The 24,521-nt window shown below is 48.0% G+C and overlaps 1 protein-coding gene across 2 annotated transcripts in view; it reads right to left on the bottom strand.

The window, feature by feature from the left end:
- myo5b (myosin VB) overlaps positions 1-24,521 on the bottom strand; it is a 389,254-nt gene that overhangs the window by 122,823 nt on the left and 241,910 nt on the right. For both annotated transcript variants that reach the window (XM_072497425.1, XM_072497424.1), the window contains exon 16: positions 23,598-23,695. In XM_072497425.1, the coding sequence (XP_072353526.1) occupies positions 23,598-23,695 (98 nt within the window). The remainder of the gene's footprint in view (positions 1-23,597; positions 23,696-24,521) is intronic.

The following is a 24,521-nucleotide window of genomic DNA, read 5'->3' as shown; positions in this document are numbered from 1 at the left end:
GCGGAGCAACCCCCGGCGGAGAATCCAGACCCTCATTTCTGGAACCATGCTTGTAAATCATTTCTGCACCCTCTACAATTTCTTTAAGTCCTTCTGGGGTGTGGTGTTCAGAATCGGACACTCGTTGAGGCCAAACCAGTGTCTTAGAAAGGTTCACAACAGCCTCCTCACTTTTGTACTCTTATCTATAAAAATCAAGATTCCTCCTGCCGTATTAATTACTTCATCAACTTGCTCCAACACCTTCAATGATTTGTATCCATATACCCCTGGTCCCTCTGCCCCTGCAGCCCCTTTGGAATTGTACATTTTATTTTATATTGCCTACCAAAATATATCACTTCACATTTTACTGTATTATATTTAATCTGCCACATGTCCACCCATTCCATCAACTATCTACATCTTTCGGGAGTCTATCAGTATCCTTCGCATTGTTCACAATACTTCCATGTTTTAGGTTATCCTCAACTCCTGAAATTGTACCCTACCCATGCAAGGTCACTAATAAAGACCTTCCTCCAGCAATGAAAACTCGATGGATTCCATAAAGGGTGGGAAATTTGCTTTGCCACAGGAACCTATCTCATTGAGCTTTTCAACATAAAATCGCTGGGGCGGTAAGGAGGGGGCATGGCATGGCCCACTCACACACGCTTTGCCCCCTCCCCTCCCCCTGAAACCGTATCGATGTGGAACCAGCATGCTCCATGCTGACCTGCTTTGCAGCCATAAAGCATTGCAGGGCAGATCACGGAGGTGCAGGTGGGACGTCCGACTCGATGGGACAGATGTCTCATCTCCTGGAGCTGCCGGCCAATCTGAAAAGGCATTGGTTGCTGCTGCCAGGATGGCTGGATGGCTGGAAAAGAATGAATCCCAAGGCCTTGGATCCGGCTGCCCTTGCAGATTATGGGAGTGAGCTCAGGGTGGGTGGGCAGGTTGCGGGATGTGTGAGTTTGAGGAGAACGTGCAGGTGATGTTGTCCCCATACAGCTACTGCCCTTGTACTTCTAGGTAGGAGAGGTTGAGGGTTTAGAAAGTGCTGTCGAAGGAGCCTTGGTGAGTTACTGCAGTGTAATTTGTAGGTGATATACACACAGCAGCCACAATGCACCAGTGATTTAAGGTGGTAGATGGGGCCCCAATCAATGTCATGTAATAGGGTATTATGCTCGAATGGAATTTGTAGGGCTGAATATTCCACGGATAATAAAGCAAGCTGAAAATGCTTATTCGAGTGCACAAAATAGAAAAGTCAAACTGGTGCTGAAAGAGTACCTCAAGGGATTTAAAGAGGGGAGGCGTGCTCGGTGTCTAACCTCTATGCATCCATTATGCAATAATGCAGTCAAAAGAGTTCAAGCAGAATGCTGCAAACACTGCAGCGAGAGAACCAACTGGGATCAATCCAAATAGAACCAATTACACTTTTATTGCTGGTGATAATACTGACAGTTATAGATTAGCTACCTGCTTCAGCCACAAAAACTTGTACAAGTCTACAGAGCAGAAGATATATTGATTCTTTATATTTTCAAAATGAAATCAACTTCCAAAAATCAAGCAAAAAAAAGATAACATTGCATGGATCACCATTCCCAAACCTTTGTGTTATCGGTAATTTCTGGCACACTTTACAAGAAAAACAAGCTGTAAAACTTCAAGTGATGCACTGTTTTATTGATTTGCAATGTTATGAAATTTTACAGGAGAATCATGGACCCTTGCAAGTTTCAGGGATAGTTCAGAATTATGTTTAATCCTTCTTTGCTTCTTGAAAGGGAGAGAAGGTGTTACGAATACCCTCCTCAAAATCCCAGGAAAGAAAATGAATGCACCAATTGCAACAAACTACATTTTGCCCTAATACAAGGTTCAAATTCAGAATTTTATATTTTAGCTACCCCTGAAACCGTATCGATGTGGAACCAGCATGCTCCATGCTGACCTGCTTTGCAGCCATAAAGCATTGCAGGGCAGATCACGGAGGTGCAGGTGGGACGACCGACTCGATGGGACAGATGTCTCATCTCCTGGAGATGCCGGCCAATCTGAAAAGGCATTGGTTGCTGCTGCCAGGATGGCAGACTTCACAGAGGCTAGATTCACAGTATAAACGTGATCCCCTACAGTGCAGACTTTGTTTGCACTGAGTGCTGAATTTGGTGCTTTTTGAGTGCGATAGTGAGAGTTTGGTGACCGAGGGAGTGCTGAATTTGGTGCTTTTTGAGTGCGATAGTGAGAGTTTGGTGACCGAGGGAGTGCTGAATTTGGTGCTTTTTGAGTGCGATAGTGAGAGTTTGGTGACCGAGGGAGTTAGGTGAGGAGGGAGTAAGGTGCTCCTTTCATTTTGTTTCCGACATTTCCGCAAAGAGTGAGAAGAGAGCCAGGAGTTTACAGGAAGTGTAGCTGACTGGGAGCAGAGTCGGAGGGCGGAGATCTAGTTAGTCCACACAGCAGCTATATTCTGTCAGGTAAGAGGGGATGGAGGCTAGGCCAGTTACATGCTCCTCCTGTAGGATGTGGGTGGTGAGGGATACCACCGGTGTCCCCACTGACTATACCTGCGGGAAGTGCACCCAACTTCAGCTCCTCAAAGACCGTGTTAGGGAACTGGAGCTGAAGCTGGATGAACTTCGGATCATCCGGGAGGCAGAGGGGGTGATTGAGAAGAGTTACAGGGAGGTAACCACACCCAAGGTACAGGACAAGAATAGCTGGGTTACAGTCAGGGGGAAAAAAACAAACAGGCAGACAGTGCAGGGATCCCTCGTGGCCGTTCCCCTTCAAAACAAGTATACCGTTTTGGATGCTGTTGGGGGGGATGACCTACCGGGGGAAGGCCCTAGCGGCCAGGTCTCTGGCACTGAGTCTGGCTCTGGGGCTCAGAAGGGAAGGGGGGAGAATAGAAAAGCAATAGTTGTAGGAGATTCAATGGTTAGGGGAATAGATAGGAGATTCTGTGGTCGCGAGCGAGACTCCCGGAAGGTATGTTGCCTCCCGGGTGCCAGGGCCAGGGATGTCTCGGATCGTGTCTTCAGGATCCTTAAGGGGGAGGGTGAGCAGCCAGAAGTCGTGGTGCACATTGGTACCAACGACATAGGTAGGAAAAGGGGTGTGGAGGTAATAAACAAGTTTAGGGAGTTAGGCTGGAAGTTGAAAGCCAGGACAGACAGAGTTGTCATCTCTGGTTTGTTGCCGGTGCCACGTGATAGCGAGGCTAGGAATAGGGAGAGAGTGCAGTTGAACACGTGGCTGCAGGAATGGTGTAGGAGGGAGGGCTTCAGGTATTTGGATAATTGGAGCGCATTCTGGGGAAGGTGGGACCTGTACAAGCAGGACGGGTTGCATCTGAACCAGAGGGGCACCAATATCCTGGGAGGGAGGTTTGCTAGTACTCTTCGGGAGGGTTTAAACTAATTTGGCAGGGGAATGGGAACCGGATTTGTAGTCCAGCAACTAAGGTAGCCGATATTCAGGACGCCAAAGCATGTAATGAGGCAGTGGGGAAGGGAACACTGACAAAGGAGAGTATTTGCAGGTACGGAGATGGGTTGAAGTGTGTATACTTCAACGCAAGAAGCATCAGGAATAAGGTGGGTGAACTTAAGGCATGGATCGGTACTTGGGACTACGACGTGGTGGCCATCACGGAAACTTGGATAGAAGAGGGGCAGAAATGGTTGTTGGAGGTCCCTGGTTATAGATGTTTCAATAAGATTAGGGAGGATGGTAAAAGAGGTGGGGGGGTGGCATTATTAATTAGAGATAGTATAACAGCTGCAGAAAGGCAGTTCGAGGAGTATCACCCTATTGAGGTAGTATGGGTTGAAGTCAGAAATAGGAAAGGAGCAGTCACCTTGTTAGGAGTTTTCTATAGGCCCCCCAATAGTAGCAGAAATGTGGAGGAACAGATTGGGAAACAGATTTTGGAAAGGTGCAGAAGTCATAGGGTAGTAGTCATGGGCGACTTTAACTTCCCAAATATTTTTATTTGGAACATTAAAGAAACTCTTTAGATCAAATAGTTTGGATGGGGTGGTGTTTGTGCAGTGTGTCCAGGAAGCTTTTCTAACAGTATGTAGATTGTCCGACCAGAGGAGGGGCAATATTGGATTTAGTACTGGGTAATGAGCCAGGGCAAGTGATAGATTTGTTAGTGGGGGAGCATTTTGGAGATAGTGTCCACAATTCTGTGACTTTCACTTTAGTAATGGAGAGGGATAGGTACGTGCAACAGGGCAAGGTTTACAATTGGGGGAAGGGTAAATACGATGTTGTCAGACAAGAATTGAAGTGCATAAGTTGGGAACATAGGCTGGCAGGGAAGGACACAAGTGAAATGTGGAACTTGTTCAAGGAACAGGTGCTACGTGTCCTTGATATGTATGTCCCTGTCAGGCAGGGAAGAGATGGTCGAGTGAGGGAACCATGGTTGACAAGAGAGGTTGAATGTCTTGTTAAGAGAAAAAAGGTGACTTATGTAAGGCTGAAGAAACAAGGTTCAGACAGGGCATTGGAGGGATACAAGATAGCCAGGAGGGAACTGAAGAAAGGGATTAGGAGAGCTAAGAGAGGGCATGAACAATCTTTGGCGGGTAGGATCAAGGAAAACCCCAAGGCCTTTTACACATATGTGAGAAATATGAGAATGACTAGAGCGAGGGTAGGTCCGATCAAGGATAGTAGCGGGAGATTGTGTATTGAGTCTGAAGAGATAGGAGAGGTCTTGAATGAGTACTTTTCTTCTGTATTTACAAATGAGAGGGGCGATATTGTTGGAGAGGACAGTGTGAAACAGATTGGTAAGCTCGAGGAAATACTTGTTAGGAAGGAAGATGTGTTGGGCATTTTGAAAAACTTGAGGATAGACAAGTCCCCCGGGCCTGACGGGATATATCCAAGGATTCTATGGGAAGCAAGAGATGAAATTGCAGAGCCGTTGGCAATGATCTTTTCGTCCTCACTGTCAACAGGGGTGGTACCAGGGGATTGGAGAGTGGCGAATGTCGTGCCCCTGTTCAAAAAAGGAACTAGGGATAACCCTGGGAATTACAGGCCAGTTAGTCTTACTTCGGTGGTAGGCAAAGTAATGGAAAGGGTACTGAAGGATAGGATTTCTGAGCATCTGGAAAGACACTGCTTGATTCGGGATAGTCAGCACGGATTTGTGAGGGGTAGGTCTTGCCTTACAAATCTTATTGAATTCTTTGAGGAGGTGACCAAGCATGTGGATGAAGGTAAAGCAGTGGATGTAGTGTACATGGATTTTAGTAAGGCATTTGATAAAGTTCCCCATGGTAGGCTTCTGCACAAAGTAAGGAGGCATGGGATAGTGGGAAATTTGGCCAGTTGGATAACGAACTGGCTAACCGATAGAAGTCAGAGAGTGGTGGTGGATGGCAAATATTCAGCCTGGATCCCCGTTACCAGTGGTGTACCGCAGGGATCAGTTCTGGGTCCTCTGCTGTTTGTGATTTTCATTAATGACTTGGATGAGGGAGTTGAAGGGTGGGTCAGTAAATTTGCAGACGATACGAAGATTGGTGGAGTTGTGGATAGTAAGGAGGGCTGTTGTCGGCTGCAAAGAGACATAGATAGGATGCAGAGCTGGGCTGAGAAGTGGCAGATGGAGTTTAACCCTGAAAAGTGTGAGGTTGTCCATTTTGGAAGGACAAATATGAATGCGGAATACAGGGTTAACGGTAGAGTTCTTGGCATTGTGGAGGAGCAGAGAGACCTTGGTGTCTATGTTCATACATCTTTGAAAGTTGCCACTCAAGTGGATAGAGCTGTGAAGAAGGCCTATGGTGTGCTCGCGTTCATTAACAGAGGGATTGAATTTAAGAGCCGTGAGGTGATGATGCAGCTGTACAAAACCTTGGTAAGGCCACATTTGGAGTACTGTGTACAGTTCTGGTCGCCTCATTTTAGGAAGGATGTGGAAGCTCTGGAAAAGGTGCAAAGAAGATTTACCAGGATGTTGCCTGGAATGGAGAGTAGGTCTTACGAGGAAAGGTTGAGGGTGCTAGGCCTTTTCTCATTAGAGCGGAGAAGGATGAGGGGCGACTTGATAGAGGTTTATAAGATGATCAGGGGAATAGATAGAGTAGACAGTCAGAGACTTTTTCCCCGGGTGGAACACACCATTACAAGGGGACATAAATTTAAGGTGAAAGGTGGAAGATATAGGAGGGATATCAGAGGTAGGTTCTTTACCCAGAGAGTAGTGGGGGCATGGAATGCACTGCCTGTGGAAGTAGTTGAGTAGGAAACATTAGGGACCTTCAAGCAGCTGTTGGATAGGTACATGGATTACGGGAAAATGATATAGTGTAGATTTATTTGTTCTTAAGGGCAGCACGGTAGCATTGTGGATAGCACAATTGCTTCACAGATCCATGGTCCCAGGTTCGATTCCGGCTTGGGTCATTGTCTGTGCGGAGTCTGCACGTCCTCCCCGTGTCTGCGTGGGTTTCCTCCGGGTGCTCCGGTTTCCTCCCACAATCCAAAGATGTGCGGGTTAGGTGAATTGGCCAATGATAAATTGCCCTTAATGTCCAAATTGCCCTTGGTGTTGGGTGGAGGTGTTGAGTTTGGGTAGGGTGCTCTTTCCAAGAGCTGGTGCAGACTCAAAGGGCCGAATGGCCTCCTTCTGCACTGTAAATTCTATAAATTATTTTATGCCACTGTCAACTTGATTTGGTTTACTGGAATGAAACTGTTTACCTTGCCTAAGAGACAAGTCTCATGTGGTTCATATTGCTCTATTGCACAATCACTGTTTGGTGCAGAGCGAATGTGATATCAGTGAATGTCATAGGACACAGTGATCAAGTGGGAGGGGCAGTGTGTTGATTTGTTCGATCAGAGACTCTTATGGTATTTTCCACTTGTGGGCTCAACTTCTGCCGCAGGGGTTCGGGTACCAAGAGTAAAGTGTATGAAGCCTCAAATTCGGGGGAGTGCGCCCCAAATTTCCCTGGCATGTAGACCAATGAGCACAGGCCTCAGTGGAACCTCTAATTGGGCATGGTGTGCTGGCTGGCTTCTCGTGAGGGCCTCCATGTTGGGAATCCACATTATAAACCATGTCTTGAGTATATCCCTCATCACTCAGCAGTTACTCACGAAGGCTGGCTGGTGGCCCGAACAGTTTAGGCACCTGCCTCAGTTTGAAGGAGTCATCGTAGCTGCCTGGAAACATCGCACACATTTGCAAGATCCTTTGGCAGTGCTCGCACACCAACTGCATGCTAATGGAATGCAAGTCCCATCTGTTCACAAATACACTTGGCTGGTCCGACAGGGCCTTGATGACCGCATGGGTGCAGTCGATCACAGCCTGCAACCGACGGCCCCTGCCATGGAAATGAAGCTGACAGCCCTCTAGTCCTGTCTAGTGGCATCCATTTGGAGACTGATGTGGTCCGCTGTCCTCGCATACAAGGCATCCCATCATGAGTGATGGAATTATGGTCGATGTTCGGAGTCACATGTAGGCCAGACCGGGTAAGGATGGCAAATTTCCTTCCCTGAAGGACAATAGTGAACCAGATGGGTTTTTACGACAATGCTTTCATGGTCATTAGACTTTTAATTCCAGATTTTTTACTGAATTCAAATTTCACCATCTGAAGTGGTGGGATTCAAACCTGGAGCATTATCCTGGGTCCCTGGAATACTAGTGTCCAGTGACAAAACCACTACGCCACTGCCTCCCCGATCTGATCAGGTTGTAACTTCAACTTTACATTCCTGCTGACCCCTGATAATTTACGTCTTTTCTTAAATAAAGAGACCAATATGGTACACAGTACTCCTGGTATGGGCTTGTCAAAGCCCTGTACAATCGAAGCATAACCTCTCTACTTGTGTATTCAATTCATCTCACAATAAATAATAACATTCTATTGCTTTGACAAAGAGTCATCCAGACTCGAAAGATTAGCTCCCTTCTCTCTTCACAGATGCTGTCAGACCTGCTGCGATTGCCCAGTGTTTTCTGTTTTTGTTTCAGATTCCAGCGTCCACAGTAATTTGCTTTTATATTATGATAACATTCTATTAACTTTCCTAACTGCTTGCTGTACATGCATATTAGCCTTTTTTGATTCATGCACTAGGACACCCAGATCCCTCTGCACCTCACAGCTCTATAATCTCTCACCATTTAGATAATAAGCTTTTTTATTTCTCCTGCCAAAATGTTCAATTGCACATTTGCCTCCATTTGACAATATGTGTCTACTCAATAACCTATCTACACATCCCTTTGTAGCCTTCTTACGTCATCTTCACAATTTACTTCCCTACTTATCTTTGTGCCGTCAGCGAATTTAGCAACTATCCCTTCATCCAAGTCATTCATACAAATTGCACAAAAGTTGAGGCGCCAGCACTAATCCTTGTGGCACACCATTCGCAACATCCGGCCAACCAGAAAATGACCCATTTATGCCAACTTGTTAACTAGCCAATCTTTAATCTTTCCCAATAGTAACCCTGTAAACCATGAGTTTTTACTTTTTACACTAACCTTTGATGTCGCACTTTGACAAATACCTTTTGCAAATCTAAGTACAGTACGCCCACCAGTTACCCTTTATCCACAGCACACGTGACTCTTTCAAACAACTCCAATAAATTGATTAAACAAGATTTTCCGTTCACAAAACCCTATTGACTCTGCCGGCTGGCCTTGAATTTTTCTAAGTGCCCTTCCATAACATCTTTAATTATATCTTTCCACATTTTCCCAATGACAGATGTCAGTCTAACTGGCCTGTAGTTCCCCGCTTTCTGCTTTCCTCCCTTTTTGAAAAAAGGAGTTTAATTCGCTATCTTCCAATCTAATGGGACATCCCCTGAATCTAGGCAATTTGGGAAAATTAAAACCAATGCATCAACTATCTCATTAGCCACTTCTTTCAGAAACTTAGGGTGAAGTCCATCCAGATCCGAGGATTTGTCAGCTTGCAGTCTGAACGATTTGCTCATTACCACTTCCCTGGTGATTGTAATTTTCCTGAGTTCCTCACTCCCTTTTCTTTCCAGGTTTACAGCTATTTCTGAGATGTTACGCGTGTCCTCTATTGTGAAGACCAATGCAAAACACGTATTTAATTCATCTGCCATAGCCCTACTTTCCATTATCAATTCCCCAAATGTACTTTTGATTGGACCATCATTAACACTATTAATTATTTCCTTACTTAAATATCTATAGAAACTGTCCATCTTTACATTACTAGCTAACTTTCTCTTGTATTCTAGTTGTTCTTCTCCTTATCAATATTTTTATCATTCTTTGAAGTCTTTTGTATTCTTTCCAATCTTTTGACCGGCAACTCATCTTTGCATGAGTATGTGCATTTTCTTTATGTTTAATACTATCTTCACCTTCTGTAGTTAATTACAGATGATCGGCCCTCCCCTTGGGGTTTCTCTTTATCATTGGAATGGGTCTATTCTGTAGTATTCCTTTAAATGTCTGCCACTGAACCTCTATTTTCTAGCTTACTTCTGCAAGCTCTGCTTTCATTCCCTCATAATTGCCCTTATTTTAGTTCAATATACTAGTCTTGGATGCACTCTTCCTTCCCTCAAACTAAATATTAAATTCAATCATATTATGATGGCCGCTGCCTAGGGGTGCCTTCACTTTGAGGTCATTAATTAATCCTATCTCATTGCACAATACCAGGGTTAGTATAGCCTACCCTCTGGTTGGTTTCAGAATGTGCTGTTCTAAGAAACTATCCCAAAAACTTTGTATGAACTCCTCATCTCCGCTACCTTTCCCCATCTGATTTTTCCAATCTCTACACAGATTAAATTCCCCCAAGATTATCACCATACCTGTTTGACAAGTGTCGTGTTCGGTACACTGGTCTAACACTGGCTGCAACTGGATGCAGCTTAGATCAGAAAGATACTCCAGACCTTGAAGTTAGTTCAATCAGGTTTATTGAACTAATAGCACAGTTCTCTGTGAGTTCGACTCTCTGCTAACTTAAGTGTGGTTACTCTGCCTGACTGAACCAGACTAGCTCTTAGCCACGTGGTGGAGGTGAGAGATTGTAACAACACCCTTGACTAACTCTCTAGATGTTCATCAGTGGAAAGAAGCGGAGTGAGAGTGCCTCGTGTCTTTTATAGTCAGATCCCACCCCTGAGTGTCCTGCCTAATTAATGATCATGTCCTGTTCTCTGTGTCCATTAGCTGCTTGTCTGCATATCATTGTGTGTGTGTGTCTGCATATCATGACATCTCCCTTTTTTTTTCATGTTTGGATGACACATGTGAATGTATTTACAAGAATAGGCCAATATTAACATAGATACATGCAGTGGATGTGAACATATGTACATGTGAAAACAGCTGTCTAATGCGAGAACACAGAACATAGCAAACAGAACAAATGTTCATAAGTCCAGTCTCGGTGGCTTGCGTCTGATCCTGGCCGACTGCCGGAGAGGTGGTAGTGGGGACAACAGCGCCTTGATGGGCGGGAGTGAAGCCTGACTGGTGGCCTCGTGAGTCGTGGTACCAGAAGGTGGCAAAACAACAGAAGGAAACGGAGAAGAATGTGGTTGCGGGCAGGCAACTTTGCGCAGTGCCCGTCTGTTTCGTCTCACAACAGAACCATCAGCCAGACGCACAACATACAAGCGGGGGGCAGCCAGTCGAATAACGACAGCTGGAGCTGACCAGCCTCCATCAGGGATCTTGACCCGAACAGTGTTTGACGGGGATAACACGGGCAAATCGGTGGCATGAGCATCATAGCCCTGTTTTTGCCGGTCTCCGAGTTGCTGCACCTTCTGCAGGGCCGGGAGGTGATCCAGGTTGGGCACGTGTATGGCTGGAAGTGTCGTTCGCAGGTCCCTGTTCATCAGAAGTTGAGCCGGCGACATGCCAGTGGACAGTGGGGTTGCCCTGTACGCAAGCAGCGCAAGGTGAATGTCAGACGCAGAATCCGCGGCCTTGCAGATGTGCACCCCTTTTCAACTTTTCCACAGATAGTGTGGGCTGGAAGGGATGTGTTTGAACTGATACGACTGGGCAAACAGGGACCATTCGTGGCTGCTGAAGCACGGGCCATTGTCACTCATGACAGTGAGTGGGATACCATGCCTGGAGATAGTCTCCTTACAGGCCTTGATGACGGTCCGAGATGTGAGGTCTGAGAGCTTCACGACATCAGGGTAATTGGAAAAGTAATCAATGATTAACACGTAATCACGACCATTTGCATGAAAGAGGTCAATGCCGACCTTGGACCATGGAGAGGTTTCGATTTCATGCTGCTGAAGTGTCTCCTTACTCTGCGCTGGCTGGAAGCATGACAGGTCGCACAGTTAAGGACCATGTTCGCGATGTCCTGGCTGATCCCGGGCCAGTCGACAGCCTGCCTGGCTCTGCGTCTGCACTTTTCCACACCCAGGTGACCCTCATGGATTTGACAGAGCACCAAGCTCTGGAGACTGTGTGGAATTACAATCCGGTCCAATTTGAGGAGGATACCATCAACCACCGTCAGGTTGTCCTTTACATTGAAAAATTGAGGGCACTGCCCTTTTTGCAGGTCATTGGCTAGGTGTTGCATAACACGCTGCAAGATGGGGTCTTTGGCTGTCTCCTCACGGATACGAATCACCTTCTCATCAGATGCCGGGAGGGTGCTAGCACACAGCTGCACCTGTGACTCAACCTGTGACTCAATTTGCCGGATGATTTCCAGCGGTTCACTAGGCACGGTGATGGAGCGGGACAGTTTATCGGCAATGATGAGCTCCTTGCCAGGTGTGTAGACCAGGTCAAAGTCGTACATTCTGAGTTTGAGGAGGATGCGCTGCAACCAGGACGTCATGTCATTAAGGTCCTTGTGGATAATGTGGACCAGGGGCTGTGATCCGTCTAGACTGTGAATGTCGGCAGGCCGTAGACAGAGTCGCGAAACTTGAGAATGCCAGTGAGAAGGTCCAGGCATTCCTTCTCGATTTGTGCACACCTTTGTTCGGTGGGCGTCATTGCCCTTGATGCGTAGGCAACCAGGATGAAGTGTTATCGCGTTGCAGCAGGACCGCATCGATGCCATCCTGGCTTGCATCTGTCGAGATTTTAGGTTCCCTGTCTGGGTCGGAAAATGCCAATACGGGTGCAGTGGTGAGCTTGGCTTTCAGCTCCAACCACTCTGCCTGATGGGCCACCTCCCACTCGAAGGCAGTGGACTTCTGTGGTATTATAGGTATTACGGTACCTGATAGGCTAAAGCACCATTGGTGGAAACTGTATGCTCTCTATTGGTTAGAATGTATGATAGCTCCGCCCAGCTGGGTGGGGTATAAGAACCAGTGCCGCCCCAGCAGCCTTCATTCTGTACCAAGCTGCTGGGGGAAACATCTAGCTTAGTAAAGCCTCCAGTTGGAATACAACCTCGCTTTCATGGTCATTGATCGTGCATAAATTTAATAAGCTAGTTGGGTTTTTTTTAAAAGAAGAAAGTATGGAGCTCTGAATCAATCCGGAGTGTCTGCAACTTAGCCCCCACGCTGCGAACTCAGCGGCAATCTTTAAGCACTGACTGGCGTGCTTCAAAGGGTATCTCGGGACGGCCGTAAACGCACCCATGGGAGAGCAGAAACTGCACGTCCTGCATTCAAGGGTGAGCCTGGACATTTACACCCTCATCGAGGAAGCGGAAGACTTCGATGCAGCAATAGAGCTGCTAAAAGGACACTATATTCGCCCGGTAAACCAGGTCTACGCCCGTCACCTGCTTGCAACAAGGCGACAAACCCCTGGGGAATCGCTGAAGGAATTCTACCGTGCACTCCTGGTGTTGGGAAGAAGATGCAGCTGCCCGCAAGATTCGGCGAGCGAACACACGGAACTCTTAGTCCGCCAACTGGCGCCCAAAACGGCGCAAATCAGACGGGCATCGCGCCGCCCTAAAGGTGCGGAATGCTCCGCATCTTTGGGGGCTGAGCCCCAACATTGAGGGGCTAGGCCGGTGCCGGACGAATGTCCGCCCCGCCAGCTGGCGGAAAAGGCCTTTGGTGCCCCGCCAGCTGGCGCGGAAATGACATCTCCAGGTGGCGCATGCGCGGGAGTGTCAGCGGCCGCTGACCGCATTCCCGTGCATGCGCAGTGGAGGGAGCCTCTTCCGCCTCCGCCATGGTGGAGACCGTGGCAGAGGCGGAAGGGAAAGAGTGCCCCCATGGCACAGGCCCGCCCGCGGATCGGTAGGCCCCGATCGCGGGCCAGGCCACCGTGGGGGCACCCCCCGGGGCCAGATCGCCCCGCGACCCCCCCAGGATCCCGGAGCCCACCCGCGCCGCCTTGTCCCGCCGGTAAGGTAGGTGGTTTAATTTACACCGGCGGGACAGGCATTTTAGCGGTGGGACTTCGGCCCATCCGGGCCGGAGAATCGAGTGGGGGGGGCCCGCCAACCGGCGCGGCGCTATTCCCGCCCCCGCCGAATATCCGGTGCCGGAGACTTCGGCAACCGGCAGGGGCGAGATTCACGCCAGCCTCCGGCGATTCTCCGACCCGGCGGGGGGTCGGAGAATTTCGCCCCAGATCTTTATTAGGTCAGAGGTCCAAAAGCTACTGAGGGAAGGTGTCATTGAAGCCAGTAACAGCCCCTGGAGAGCTCAAGTGGTAAAGACCGGGGAGAAGCATAGGATGGTCATCGACTACAGTCAGACCATCAACAGGTTTACGCAGCTGGACGCGTACCCTCTCCCCCGCATATCCGACCTGGTAAACAGGATCGCGCATTACAAGGTCTTCTCCACGGTGGATCTCAAGTCTGCCTACCACCAGCTCCCCATCCGTACTAGTGACCGCAAATACACTGCCTTCGAGGCAGATGGGCGGCTCTATCACTTCTTAAGGGTTCCCTTCGGTGTCACCAACGGGGCCTCGGTCTTCCAGCGTGAGATGGACCGAATGGTTGACTGGTACAGTTTACGGGCAACATTCCCATATCTCGATAATGTCACCATCTGCGGCCACGACCAGCAGGACCACGACACCAACCTCCGAAAATTTCTCCAGACCACTAAAATCCTTTACTTTACATACAACAAGGATAAAGGATAAAGGATTAGGGCCTGTTTAGCACAGGGCTAAATCGCTGGCTTTGAAAGCAGACCAAGGCAGGCCAGCAGCATGGTTCAATTCCTGTAACAGCCTCCCCAAACAGGCGCCGGAATGTGGCGACTAGTGGCTTTTCACAGTAACTTCATTGAAGCCTACTTGTGACAATAAGCGATTTTCATTTTCATTTCATTTTTCAAATGTGTGTTTAGCACCAACCGCCTAGCCATCCTCGGCTACGAAGTGCGAAATGGAGTCATAGGCTCCGACCCTGAACGCATGCGTCCCCTTATGGAGTACCCCCTCCCTCACTGCTCCAAGGCCCTGAAACGTTGCCTCGGGTTTTTTAGCTACTACGCCCAGTGGGTCCCCAACTACGCGGACAAGGCCCGTCCCCTGATCAAATCCATAGCTTTTCCCCTGTCGATACAGGCCCGCCAGGCCTTCAGCCGCATCAAAGCAGGCATTGCAAAGGCCACAATCCATGCATTCGACGAGACCCTCCCCTTCCAGGTCGAGAGCGATGCGTCCGATGTAGCTCTGGCGGCCAACCTCAACCAAGCGGGCAGACCTGTGGCCTTCTTCTCTCGTACCCTCCATGCTTCCGAAATCCGCCACTCCTCAGTCGAAAAGGAGGCCCAGGCCATAGTAGAAGCTGTGCGACATTGGAGGCATTACCTGGCCGGCAGGAGATTCACTCGGTTGCTTTCATGTTTGATAATGCACAGCGGGGCAAGAAAAAAACGACAAGATCTTGCGGTGAAGATCAAACTCTCCACCTACAACTACGAGATCTTGTATCGTCCCGGGAAGCTAAACGAGCCTCCTGACGCCCTATCCCATGGCACATATGCCACCGCACAAGTGGACCGCCTCCGAGCCCTCCACGAGGACCTCTGCCAACCGGGGGTCACTCGCTTTTTCCATTTTTTCAAGACCCGCAAACTGCCCTACTCCATCGAGGAGGTCAGGTCAGCCACCAGGGACTGCCAAATCGGCGCGGAGTGCAAACCGCACTTCTACCGAACAGAGAACGAGCACCTGATAAAGGCTTCCCGTCCCTTTGAACGCCTCAGCATGGACTTCAAAGGCCCCCTCCACCGACCACAATACGTACTTCCTGAACGTGATTGAAGAGTACTCCCGGTTCCCATTCGCCATCGCCTGCCCCGACATGGCCGCAACCACCATCATAGGGCCCTCCATAGCATCTTTGCACTGTTCGGGTTATATACACAGTGATAGGGGGTCCTCCTTTATGAGCGACGAACTGCGTCAATTCCTGCTCAGCAAGGGCATCGCCTCGAGCAGGACAACCAGTTACAACCCCTGGGGTAACGGACAGGTACAGAGGGAGAACGGAACTGTCTGGAAGACCGACCTACTGGCCCTCCGGTCCAGGAATCTCCCAGTCTCCCGCTGGCAGGAAGTCCTCCCGGATGCCCTCCACTCGATCCGGTCACTGCTTTGTACCACCACCAACCAGACACCTCCTTGTCTTCCCCAGGAAGTCCTCCTCTGGGACCTCGCTCCCAACCTGGCTGGCAGCTCCCGGACCCATCCTGCTCTGAAAACACGTGCGGGCGCACAAGTCGGACCCGTTGGTCGAGAGGGTCCATCTGCTCCATGCTAACCCCCAATATGCCTACGTGGCGTACCCCGACGGCCGACAAGATACGGTCTCCCTACGGGACCTGGTGCCCGCTGGAACTCCACGCACTTCCCAGCCACCAGTCCCACCCTTCCCTCCACCGCAGCACCTTACAGGAGGATCGGTCCATGCGCCGGCCCCGTCTAGGCCCCCCACCCACCGATGCACCCCATAGGCGCTCCCTACCCAGGTCAACCGTTTTCCCCACCAGCACCGTCTAGGGGTGCCGAAGCTGCCATGGAGATCGAAGCCACGCTCCCGGAGTCACAGACTCCCGAGCCTCCACCAGAGTCACCACCGAAGCTCCGACGATCACAGAGGACGACCAGGGCCCCCGATCGACTGATTGCTTCATTTTAATTGTAAACTGTAAACATAAACCATCAAATGTACATAGCTATCAGAATTGTAAATAGTTACTAAACACTGTACGGAGGTATTACGGTACCCCCATAACTAATTATACCACATTGCCATGTTTTGTAGTTTCAGGCCACCACCCCCGCCGGACTCTTTTTTAACAGGGGATGAATGTGGTATTATAGATATTGCGGTACCTGATAGGCTAAAGCACCATTGGTGGAAACTGTATGCTTTCTATTGGTTAGAATGTATGATAGCTCTGCCCTGCTAGGCGGGGTATAAGAACCAGTGCCGCCCCAGCAGCCTTCATTCTGTACCTGAGCTGCTGGGGGAAACTTCTAGCTTATTAAAGCCTTCAGTTGGACTACAACCTCGCTTTAGTGGTCATTGATAGTGCATCAACTTCTTCGCTAGGTTTCGTAGGGCCGTGGTTGAGGCCATGTTTGGGATGAAACTGCCCAGAAAATTGACCATGCCCAGGAAGCGCAATACCGCCTTCTTGTCTTCCGGGACCTTCATGGCTGCGATGGCCTTGACCTTGTCTGTGTCGGGGCACACGCCCTGCTGAAAGATCTGGTCTCCTGGGAACTTGAGTGTCGACATGCCAAAGCAACATTTGGCCCTGTTCAGCTTCAGGCCATTGGCGTGGACACGGCGGAATACCTGCTGGAGACAGGAAACATGCTCCTCGGGGGTCGTGGACCATATGATGATGTCGTCCACATACACACAAACTCCTTCGATGCCCTCCATCATCTGCTCCATGATGCGATGAAATATCTCCAATGCCGAGACGATGCCGAACGGCATACGGTTATAGCAATACCTGCCAAATGGTGTGTTGAAGGTGCAGAGCCTTCTGCTGGACTCATCCAGCTGGATTTGCCAGAATCCATGTGACGCATCTAACTTCTTGATAAACCGTCCATGTGCCATCTCACTGGTGAGTTCCTCCCGCTTAGGGATGTGGTAGTGTTCACGCATTATATTCTGGTTGAGATCCTTGGGATCAATGCAGGTGCGCAGGTCTCCAGAGGGTTTTTTAACCACCACCATCGAGCTGACCCAGTCAGTCGGTTCGGTTACCCTGGAAATGATCCCCTGCTGCTGCAGCTCCCTGAGCTGTTCCTTCAGGCGCTCCTCCAGCGGAGCCCGGGCCTGGCGTGGTGCATGGACCACTGGCTTGGCATCAGGTTACAGGAGGATCTTGAGGGGAGCTCAGTGAATAGGACCAGGAATACTAAAAGAAATAAAACGGGAAGTGAAAACATTAATGGTAAGCGACGCAGCAGGTTGTTACAGGAAGATATGGGTTCAACGACAAGGAAAATTAGGAGAAAGGTTAAGAGGAAATATAACTTAGGAGAGGTTACTGATCGAGGTGTTAAGATTAAGAACAGAGGTAAAAAAGCCAACATAAGTGTACTTTACCTGAATGCTCGTAGTATTCGGAATAAGGTAAATGAGTTGATGGCGCAAATCATCGTGAATGACTATGATTTAGTGGCCATTACTGAAACATGGTTAAAGGATGGTCACGACTGGGAGTTAAATATCCAAGGGTATCAAACTTTTCGGAAGGACAGAGTGGATGGTAAGGGAGGTGGTGTAGCTCTGTTATTTAAGGATGACATCTGGGCAACAGTAAGGGATGACATCGGTGCTATGGAGGATAAGATTGAATTCATTTGGGTGGAAATCAGGAATAGTAAGGCGAAAAAGTCACTGATAGGAGTAATCTATAGGCCACCAAATAGTAACATTATGGTGGGGCAGGCAATAAACAAAGAAATAACAGATGCATGTAGAAATGGTACAGCAGTTATCATGGGGGATTTTAATCTACATGTTGATTGGTTTAACCAGGTCGGTCAAGGCAGCCTTGAGGAGGAGTTTATAGAATGTATCCGCGATAGTTTCCTCGAACAGTATGTAATGGAACCTACGAGGGAACAAGCGGTCCTAGATCTGGTCCTGTGTAATGAGACAGGATTGATTCAGGATCTCATAGTTAGGGATCCTCTCGGAAGGAGCGGTCACAATATGGTGGAATTTAAAATACAGATGGAGGGTGAAAAGGTAAAATCAAGCACGGGTGTTTTGTGCTTAAACAAAGGAGATTACAATGGGATGAGAGAAGAACTAGCTAAGGTAGACTGGGAGCAAAGACTTTATGGTGAAACAGTTGAGGAACAGTGGAGAACCTTCCAAGTGATTTTTCACAGTGCCCAGCAAAGGTTTATACCAACAAAAAGGAAGGACGGTAAAAAGAGGGAAAATCGACCGTGGATATCTAAGGAAATAAGGGAGAGTATCAAATTGAAGGAAAAAACATACAAAGTAGCAACGATCAGTGGGAGACTTGAGGACTGGGAAATCTTTAGGGGGCAACAGAAAGCTACTAAAAAAACTATAAAGAAGAGTAAGATAGATTATGAGAGTAAACTTGCTCAGAATATAAAAACAGATAGTAAAAGTTTCTACAAATACATAAAACAAAAAAGAGTGGCTAAGGTAAATATTGGTCCTTTAGAGGATGAGAAGGGAGATTTAATAATGGGAGATGAGGAAATGGCTGAGGAACTGAACAGGTTTTTTGGGTCGGTCTTCACAGTGGAAGACACAAATAACATGCCAGTGACTGATGGAAATGAGGCTATGACAGGTGAGGACCTTGAGAGGATTGATATCACCAAGGAGGTAGTGATGGGCAAGCTAATGGGGCTAAAGGTAGACAAGTCTCCTGGCCCTGATGGAGTGCATCCCAGAGTGCTAAAAGAGATGGCTAGGGAAATTGCAAATGCACTAGTGATAATTTACCAAAATTCACTAGACTCTGGGGTGGTCCCGGCGGATTGGAAATTAGCAAACGTGACACCACTGTTTAAAAAAGGAGGTAGGCAGAAAGTGGGTAATTATAGGCCAGTGAGCTTAACTTCGGTAGTAGGGAAGATGCTGGAATCTGTCATCAAGGAAGAAATAGCGAGGCATCTGGATAGAAATTGTCCCATTGGACAGACGCAGCATGGGTTCATAAAGGGCAGGTCGTGCCTAACTAATTTAGTGGACTTTTTTGAGGACATTAACAGTGCGGTAGATAACGGGGAGCCAATGGATGTGGTATATCTGGATTTCCAGAAAGCCTTTGACAAGGTGCCACACAAAAGGTTGTTGCATAAGATAAAGATGCATGGCATTAAGGGGAAAGTAGTAGCATGGATCGAGGATTGGTTAATTAATAGAAAGCAAAGAGTGGGGATTAATGGGTGTTTCTCTGGTTGGCAATCAGTAGCTAGTGGTGTCCCTCAGGGATCAGTGTTGGGCCCACAACTGTTCACAATTTACATAGATGATTTGGAGTTGGGGACCAAGGGCAATGTGTCCAAGTTTGCAGACGACACTAAGATAAGTGGTAAAGCAAAAAGTGCAGAGGATACTGGAAGTCTGCAGAGGGATTTGGATAGGCTAAGTGAATGGGCTAGGGTCTGGCAGATGGAATACAATGTTGACAAATGTGAGGTTATCCATTTTGGTAGGAATAACAGCAAAAGGGATTATTATTTAAATTATAAAATATTAAAACATGCTGCTGTGCAGAGAGACCTGGGTGTGCTAGTGCATGAGTCGCAGAAAGTTGGTTTTCAGGTGCAACAGGTGATTAAGAAGGCAAATGGAATTTTGTCCTTCATTGCTAGAGGGATGGAGTTTAAGACTAGGGAGGTTATGCTGCAATTGTATAAGGTGTTAGTGAGGCCACACCTGGAGTATTGTGTTCAGTTTTGGTCTCCTTACTTGAGAAAGGACGTACTGGCACTGGAGGGTGTGCAGAGGAAATTCACTAGGTTAATCCCAGAGCTGAAGGGGTTGGATTACGAGGAGAGGTTGAGTAGACTGGGACTGTACTTGTTGGAATTTAGAAGGATGAGGGGGGATCTTATAGAAACATATAAGATTATGAAGGGAATAGATAGGATAGATGCGGGCAGGTTGTTTCCACTGGCGGGTAAAAGCAGAACTAGGGGGCATAGCCTCAAAATAAGGGGAAGTAGATTTAGGACTGAGTTTAGGAGGAACTTCTTCACCCAAAGGGTTGTGAATCTATGGAATTCCTTGCCCAGTGAAGCAGTCTAGGCTCCTTCATTAAATGTTTTTAAGATAAAGATAGATAGTTTTTTGAAGAATAAAGGGATTAAGGGTTATGGGGTTCGGGCCGGAAAGTGGAGCTGAGTCCACAAAAGATCAGCCATGATCTCATTGAATGGTGGAGCAGGCTCGAGGGGCCAGATGGCCTACTCCTGCTCCTAGTTCTTATGTTCTTATGTACCGCTATGGCAAAGTGCCCATCCCGTCAAACACATCTGGATACTGAGTGAGGATGTCGTCAATGCCAGCTTGAAGATCCACGTTGGAGGATGTCGTTGAATAAACCTGCTGCACCAGGTTTAGCTTTTTGCAGGCAAGCGCGCCCAGTAGGGATGCCCTGTCTGGCTTGACAATTTCAAACCTTAGCTGTGCATGGGTACTCCGGTTGGAGAAGAGTAGGTGGCAGGACCCCAGTGCCGTGATTGCATTACCATTATAGTCCAGGAGCTGGCAGGCTGCTGGAAGGACCTTGGGGGGCTTCTTGATGCGTTTGAAGTCTGCCTGTGAGAGGAGGTTGACAGAAGCACCTGTGTCCAGCTTGAACTGGATGGAGCAGTGGTTGACCTGCATCACTGCACGTCATTCGTCCTCTGAACCCACAGCGAGGATGGACTGAATGCGAGATGAGTTAGGTGTGGCATGTTCATGTGTAGTAATGATGCCCACTCGGTAGGCGGACTCCAGGCACTCGTCCTCTGGGTCCGTTGTACTGCCAGGATCAGAATCCTGTAATTGTCATTGCACATTCTGGACGCGCAGTCGTCGGAATTGGGAGCGCTGGCCTCTGACTGGTGGTGCAGACTTGCACAAGGCTGCATAGTGTCCAGGCTTCCCGCAGTTTAAACATCGCCTGCCTCTTGCAGGACAGTGTCCCTTTAAGTGGGCGTTGCCACAGTTCGGGCACGTCATAACGTCGGCGTTGTGACGCGGTGTACGTCATCGCACATGCGCAGTGCGGTCGGCAGACGTCTGCACCTGCGCAGTGTGGGTGTCAGCCGCTTTGTTATCCCATTCGCATTGCGCATGCGTGGGGCTCCGGGAAAAGTGCACAACATGACCGCTGTCTTCAATGCTGAGGCGCTGCATCCAGGAGATGGCCTGCACACTCACTGCCTCGTGGGAGGCAAGTTTCTCATTTTCAGGTGATTTGTATTGGGAATACCGATCTTTTCCATGCTCATGCACTGTACATGTTTCAATCGCGACTGGCAGGGTCATATGCTTGATTTTTAAGAGCTGCTCTCTCAGAGGATCAGAGTCAACTCCAAACACGATTTGGTCTCTGATCATGGAGTCAGCAATATCACCAAAGTTGCAGGACAGCGCTAGCAGGCGGAAGTTCGTTAAGAAGGCATTGAAAGATTCATCTTTACCTTGAAGACGTTTGAATATGTAGTGCTCGAAGATTTCATTGGTGTCAATTTCATAGTGAATATCAAACTTGGCCAGGATGGTCTGAAACTTTGTCTTGTCCTGGCCTTCGATGAAGTTAAACGAGTTGAAGAGTTCGATGGCTTGATCACCCGCTGTTGAGAGGAGAAGCGCAATCTTTTTTGCATCAGACGCACCCTCGAGGTCTGAGGCTGCGATGTACAGCAGAAACCTTTGCTTGAATATCCGCCAGTTGGCATTGAGATTGCCGGAGGTCCTGAGCTGGTGAGGAGCCTGAATTTTCTCCATGGTGCCGGGATACATTTGCTGGTTGTCACGGAACCGACTGAGGTAAGCCACCTTAAATTAGTAGTCTCCTGGTATCATGTTGTGTTGGGTACACTGGTCTAACACTGGCTGCAACTGGATGTAGCGTAGATCAGAAAAATACTCCAGACCTTGAAGTTAGTTCAATCAGGTTTATTGAACTAATAGCACAGTTCTCTGTGAGTTCGACTCTCTGCTAACTTAAGTGTGGTTATTCTGTCTGACTGAACCAGAGTCGCTCTTCGCCACGTGGTGGAGGTGTGAGATTGTAACAACACCCTTGACTGACTCTGTTCATCAGTGCAAAGAGACGGAGTGTGAGTGCCTCGTGTCTTTTATAGTCAGATCCCACCCCTGAGTGTCCTACCTGCTTATTGGTTATGTCCTGTTCTGTGTCCATTAGCTCCCTGTCTGTATATCATTATGTGTGTGGCTGCATATCATGACAACAAGCTCCCACCATTTCCTCTTTTATACTCTGTCCTATCATGTAGTTACAATTAGCAGGTCTGTACACCATTCCCACAAGTGATTTCTTGCCTTTATCATTTCTTATCTCAACCCAAACTGCTTCAACGTCCTGGCTTCCTAAACCTAGGTCACCCATCTCTATTGTTCGAAGACTATCGTTAATTAACAGAGCCACCCCTCCACCTTTTCTTAACTTCCTGTCCTTCCTTAATGTCACACCTAGGGTGGGCTTTACTGGTCACCCCGCCGCGTGTGTTTCAGCGGCAGAGGCTGCCCGCCAGCGGGATCTACCAACCTCGCCGTTGTCAACGGGATTTCTTGTTGACTGCACCACTCGTCGCCATGGAACGCGTGTTCCGGCTTGGGATTGGAATTTCCTGCTGGCTGGTAAATCCTACCCTGAATCTATGTCATCCTGTAGCCATATCTCTGTAATGGCCATCAGATCGTACTTATTAATTTCTATTTCTATCAGTTCATCGGTTTTGTTTCAAATGTTACATGGCTTTCAATACAGAGCCTTTATTTTGCCCTTTTATTATTTTTTGCATATCTAGCCTTGTCTGCTGACTCACTCTTTACCCCGTCCACTCAGGGTCCGTTTATCATTTCCCACATTAGTATATTTTTCTCTTGTCTGGTCTCCATTCTCTGGTATACCACATCTTCCCAATTCGGATCCCTTGCCCCTACTATTCAGTTTAAAGCTCTCTCTCTACGTCCTTTGTTATGCAGCTCACTAGAACAACAGCCCCGGCACAGTTCATGTGTAGGCTGTGACAACGGTACAGATTCCAGTTTCCATCGTCCTGTTGCTAGTGCCCCACGAACGGAACTCACTTCTCCAACACCAGTCTATGAGCCACACATTAATTTATTTAATCTTATTTGTTCTATTCCAGTTTGCACATAGCTTAAGTAATAATTTCAAAATTATTACCGATGAGATTCTGCTCCTAATTTATTGCCTAGCTATGCTATGACTATGCAGAACCTCCTTCCTCGTCCTGCCTATGTCGTTGGTACCTACATGGATCACGACCATTGGATCCTTCCCCTTCCACTGCAAGTTCCTCTCCAGCCCCGAGCAGCTGTCCGAAGCCCTGGCACAGTGTTTTGTGGAATATTACCACCCTGGTCAATCTATATCGTACTTACGAGAATGCAGATTTCTCATCGTTTGGCTTGATGCAGCGTACATAATGTGGTGTTGTAGCATTCAGGGTTTCCATGAGTAGATGCAGCGAGTTACGAAACTGGAGAGAAAGAAACAGATTTTTCACAGCAGGCACACACACAACACACATCCGCTTTTCACTCCCACTGAAGATAAATGTAAGTTAGCACCAAATCAGACCAGCATAGAGGACAAACAGCACTACGGCTCTCCTTGGGATTATCAGCAGTTTCTGTTGAATATAGAAAGTGAGAGCTACAGATAAGCTCTGAAGTTAGTCAAGACAATGGTAAATGCAGGAGGTTGCAGAGCTCCTAAAGCTTGCTTGGGAGCAGTGTAGAGGGCCAAAGATAGACAGGTGAGATTAGGAATAGGCTACAGAATTAAGGCGGTATACAACAGGGATCATTGTGTCATATTTGCAGACAGAAAGGAGGCATTCAGTAAAATGTTCATTTACCCCCTTCTTGGTTTCCTCAGTGCAGAGGAATCTACAGCATGAGCAGAGAATACAATGGCCTGTGTTAGAGGAAGTACATGTAAACTGATTTCTCATCTGGAAGGAGTGTCTGGGGGCCTGGACAGCGGGGTGGGAGGTGGTGAATCGGCAGCTATCACATTTCCTGCCACGGACAATATCAGCTGAAGAGCAAGGAGTTGTGATGTAAGAGTAAGGTCTGATAATGGTTCCGTTCAAACCAGAATGCTGAAAGATTGGCAAAATGCAAATGGCGATGAATCAATTAGAGGTGGCATAATTTATCTGTCAAATTCAGAAGATGGGGCAGGAGGAGGTCAGGTTAAAGGGGAAAGAGAAGGTGAGGACAAGGGAATTCTATAAAGGTTGTGAGAGAGGGAAGGGATGAGTACACAAGCATGGACAATAAGATGGAATAAAAATAGAA

The sequence above is a fragment of the Scyliorhinus torazame genome, chromosome 3, assembly GCF_047496885.1.
Source record: "Scyliorhinus torazame isolate Kashiwa2021f chromosome 3, sScyTor2.1, whole genome shotgun sequence".
Classification (NCBI taxonomy): Eukaryota; Metazoa; Chordata; class Chondrichthyes; order Carcharhiniformes; family Scyliorhinidae; genus Scyliorhinus; species Scyliorhinus torazame.
The sequence above is the reverse complement of the archived record's forward strand: the minus strand, read 5'-3'. Positions and strand labels throughout refer to the sequence as shown.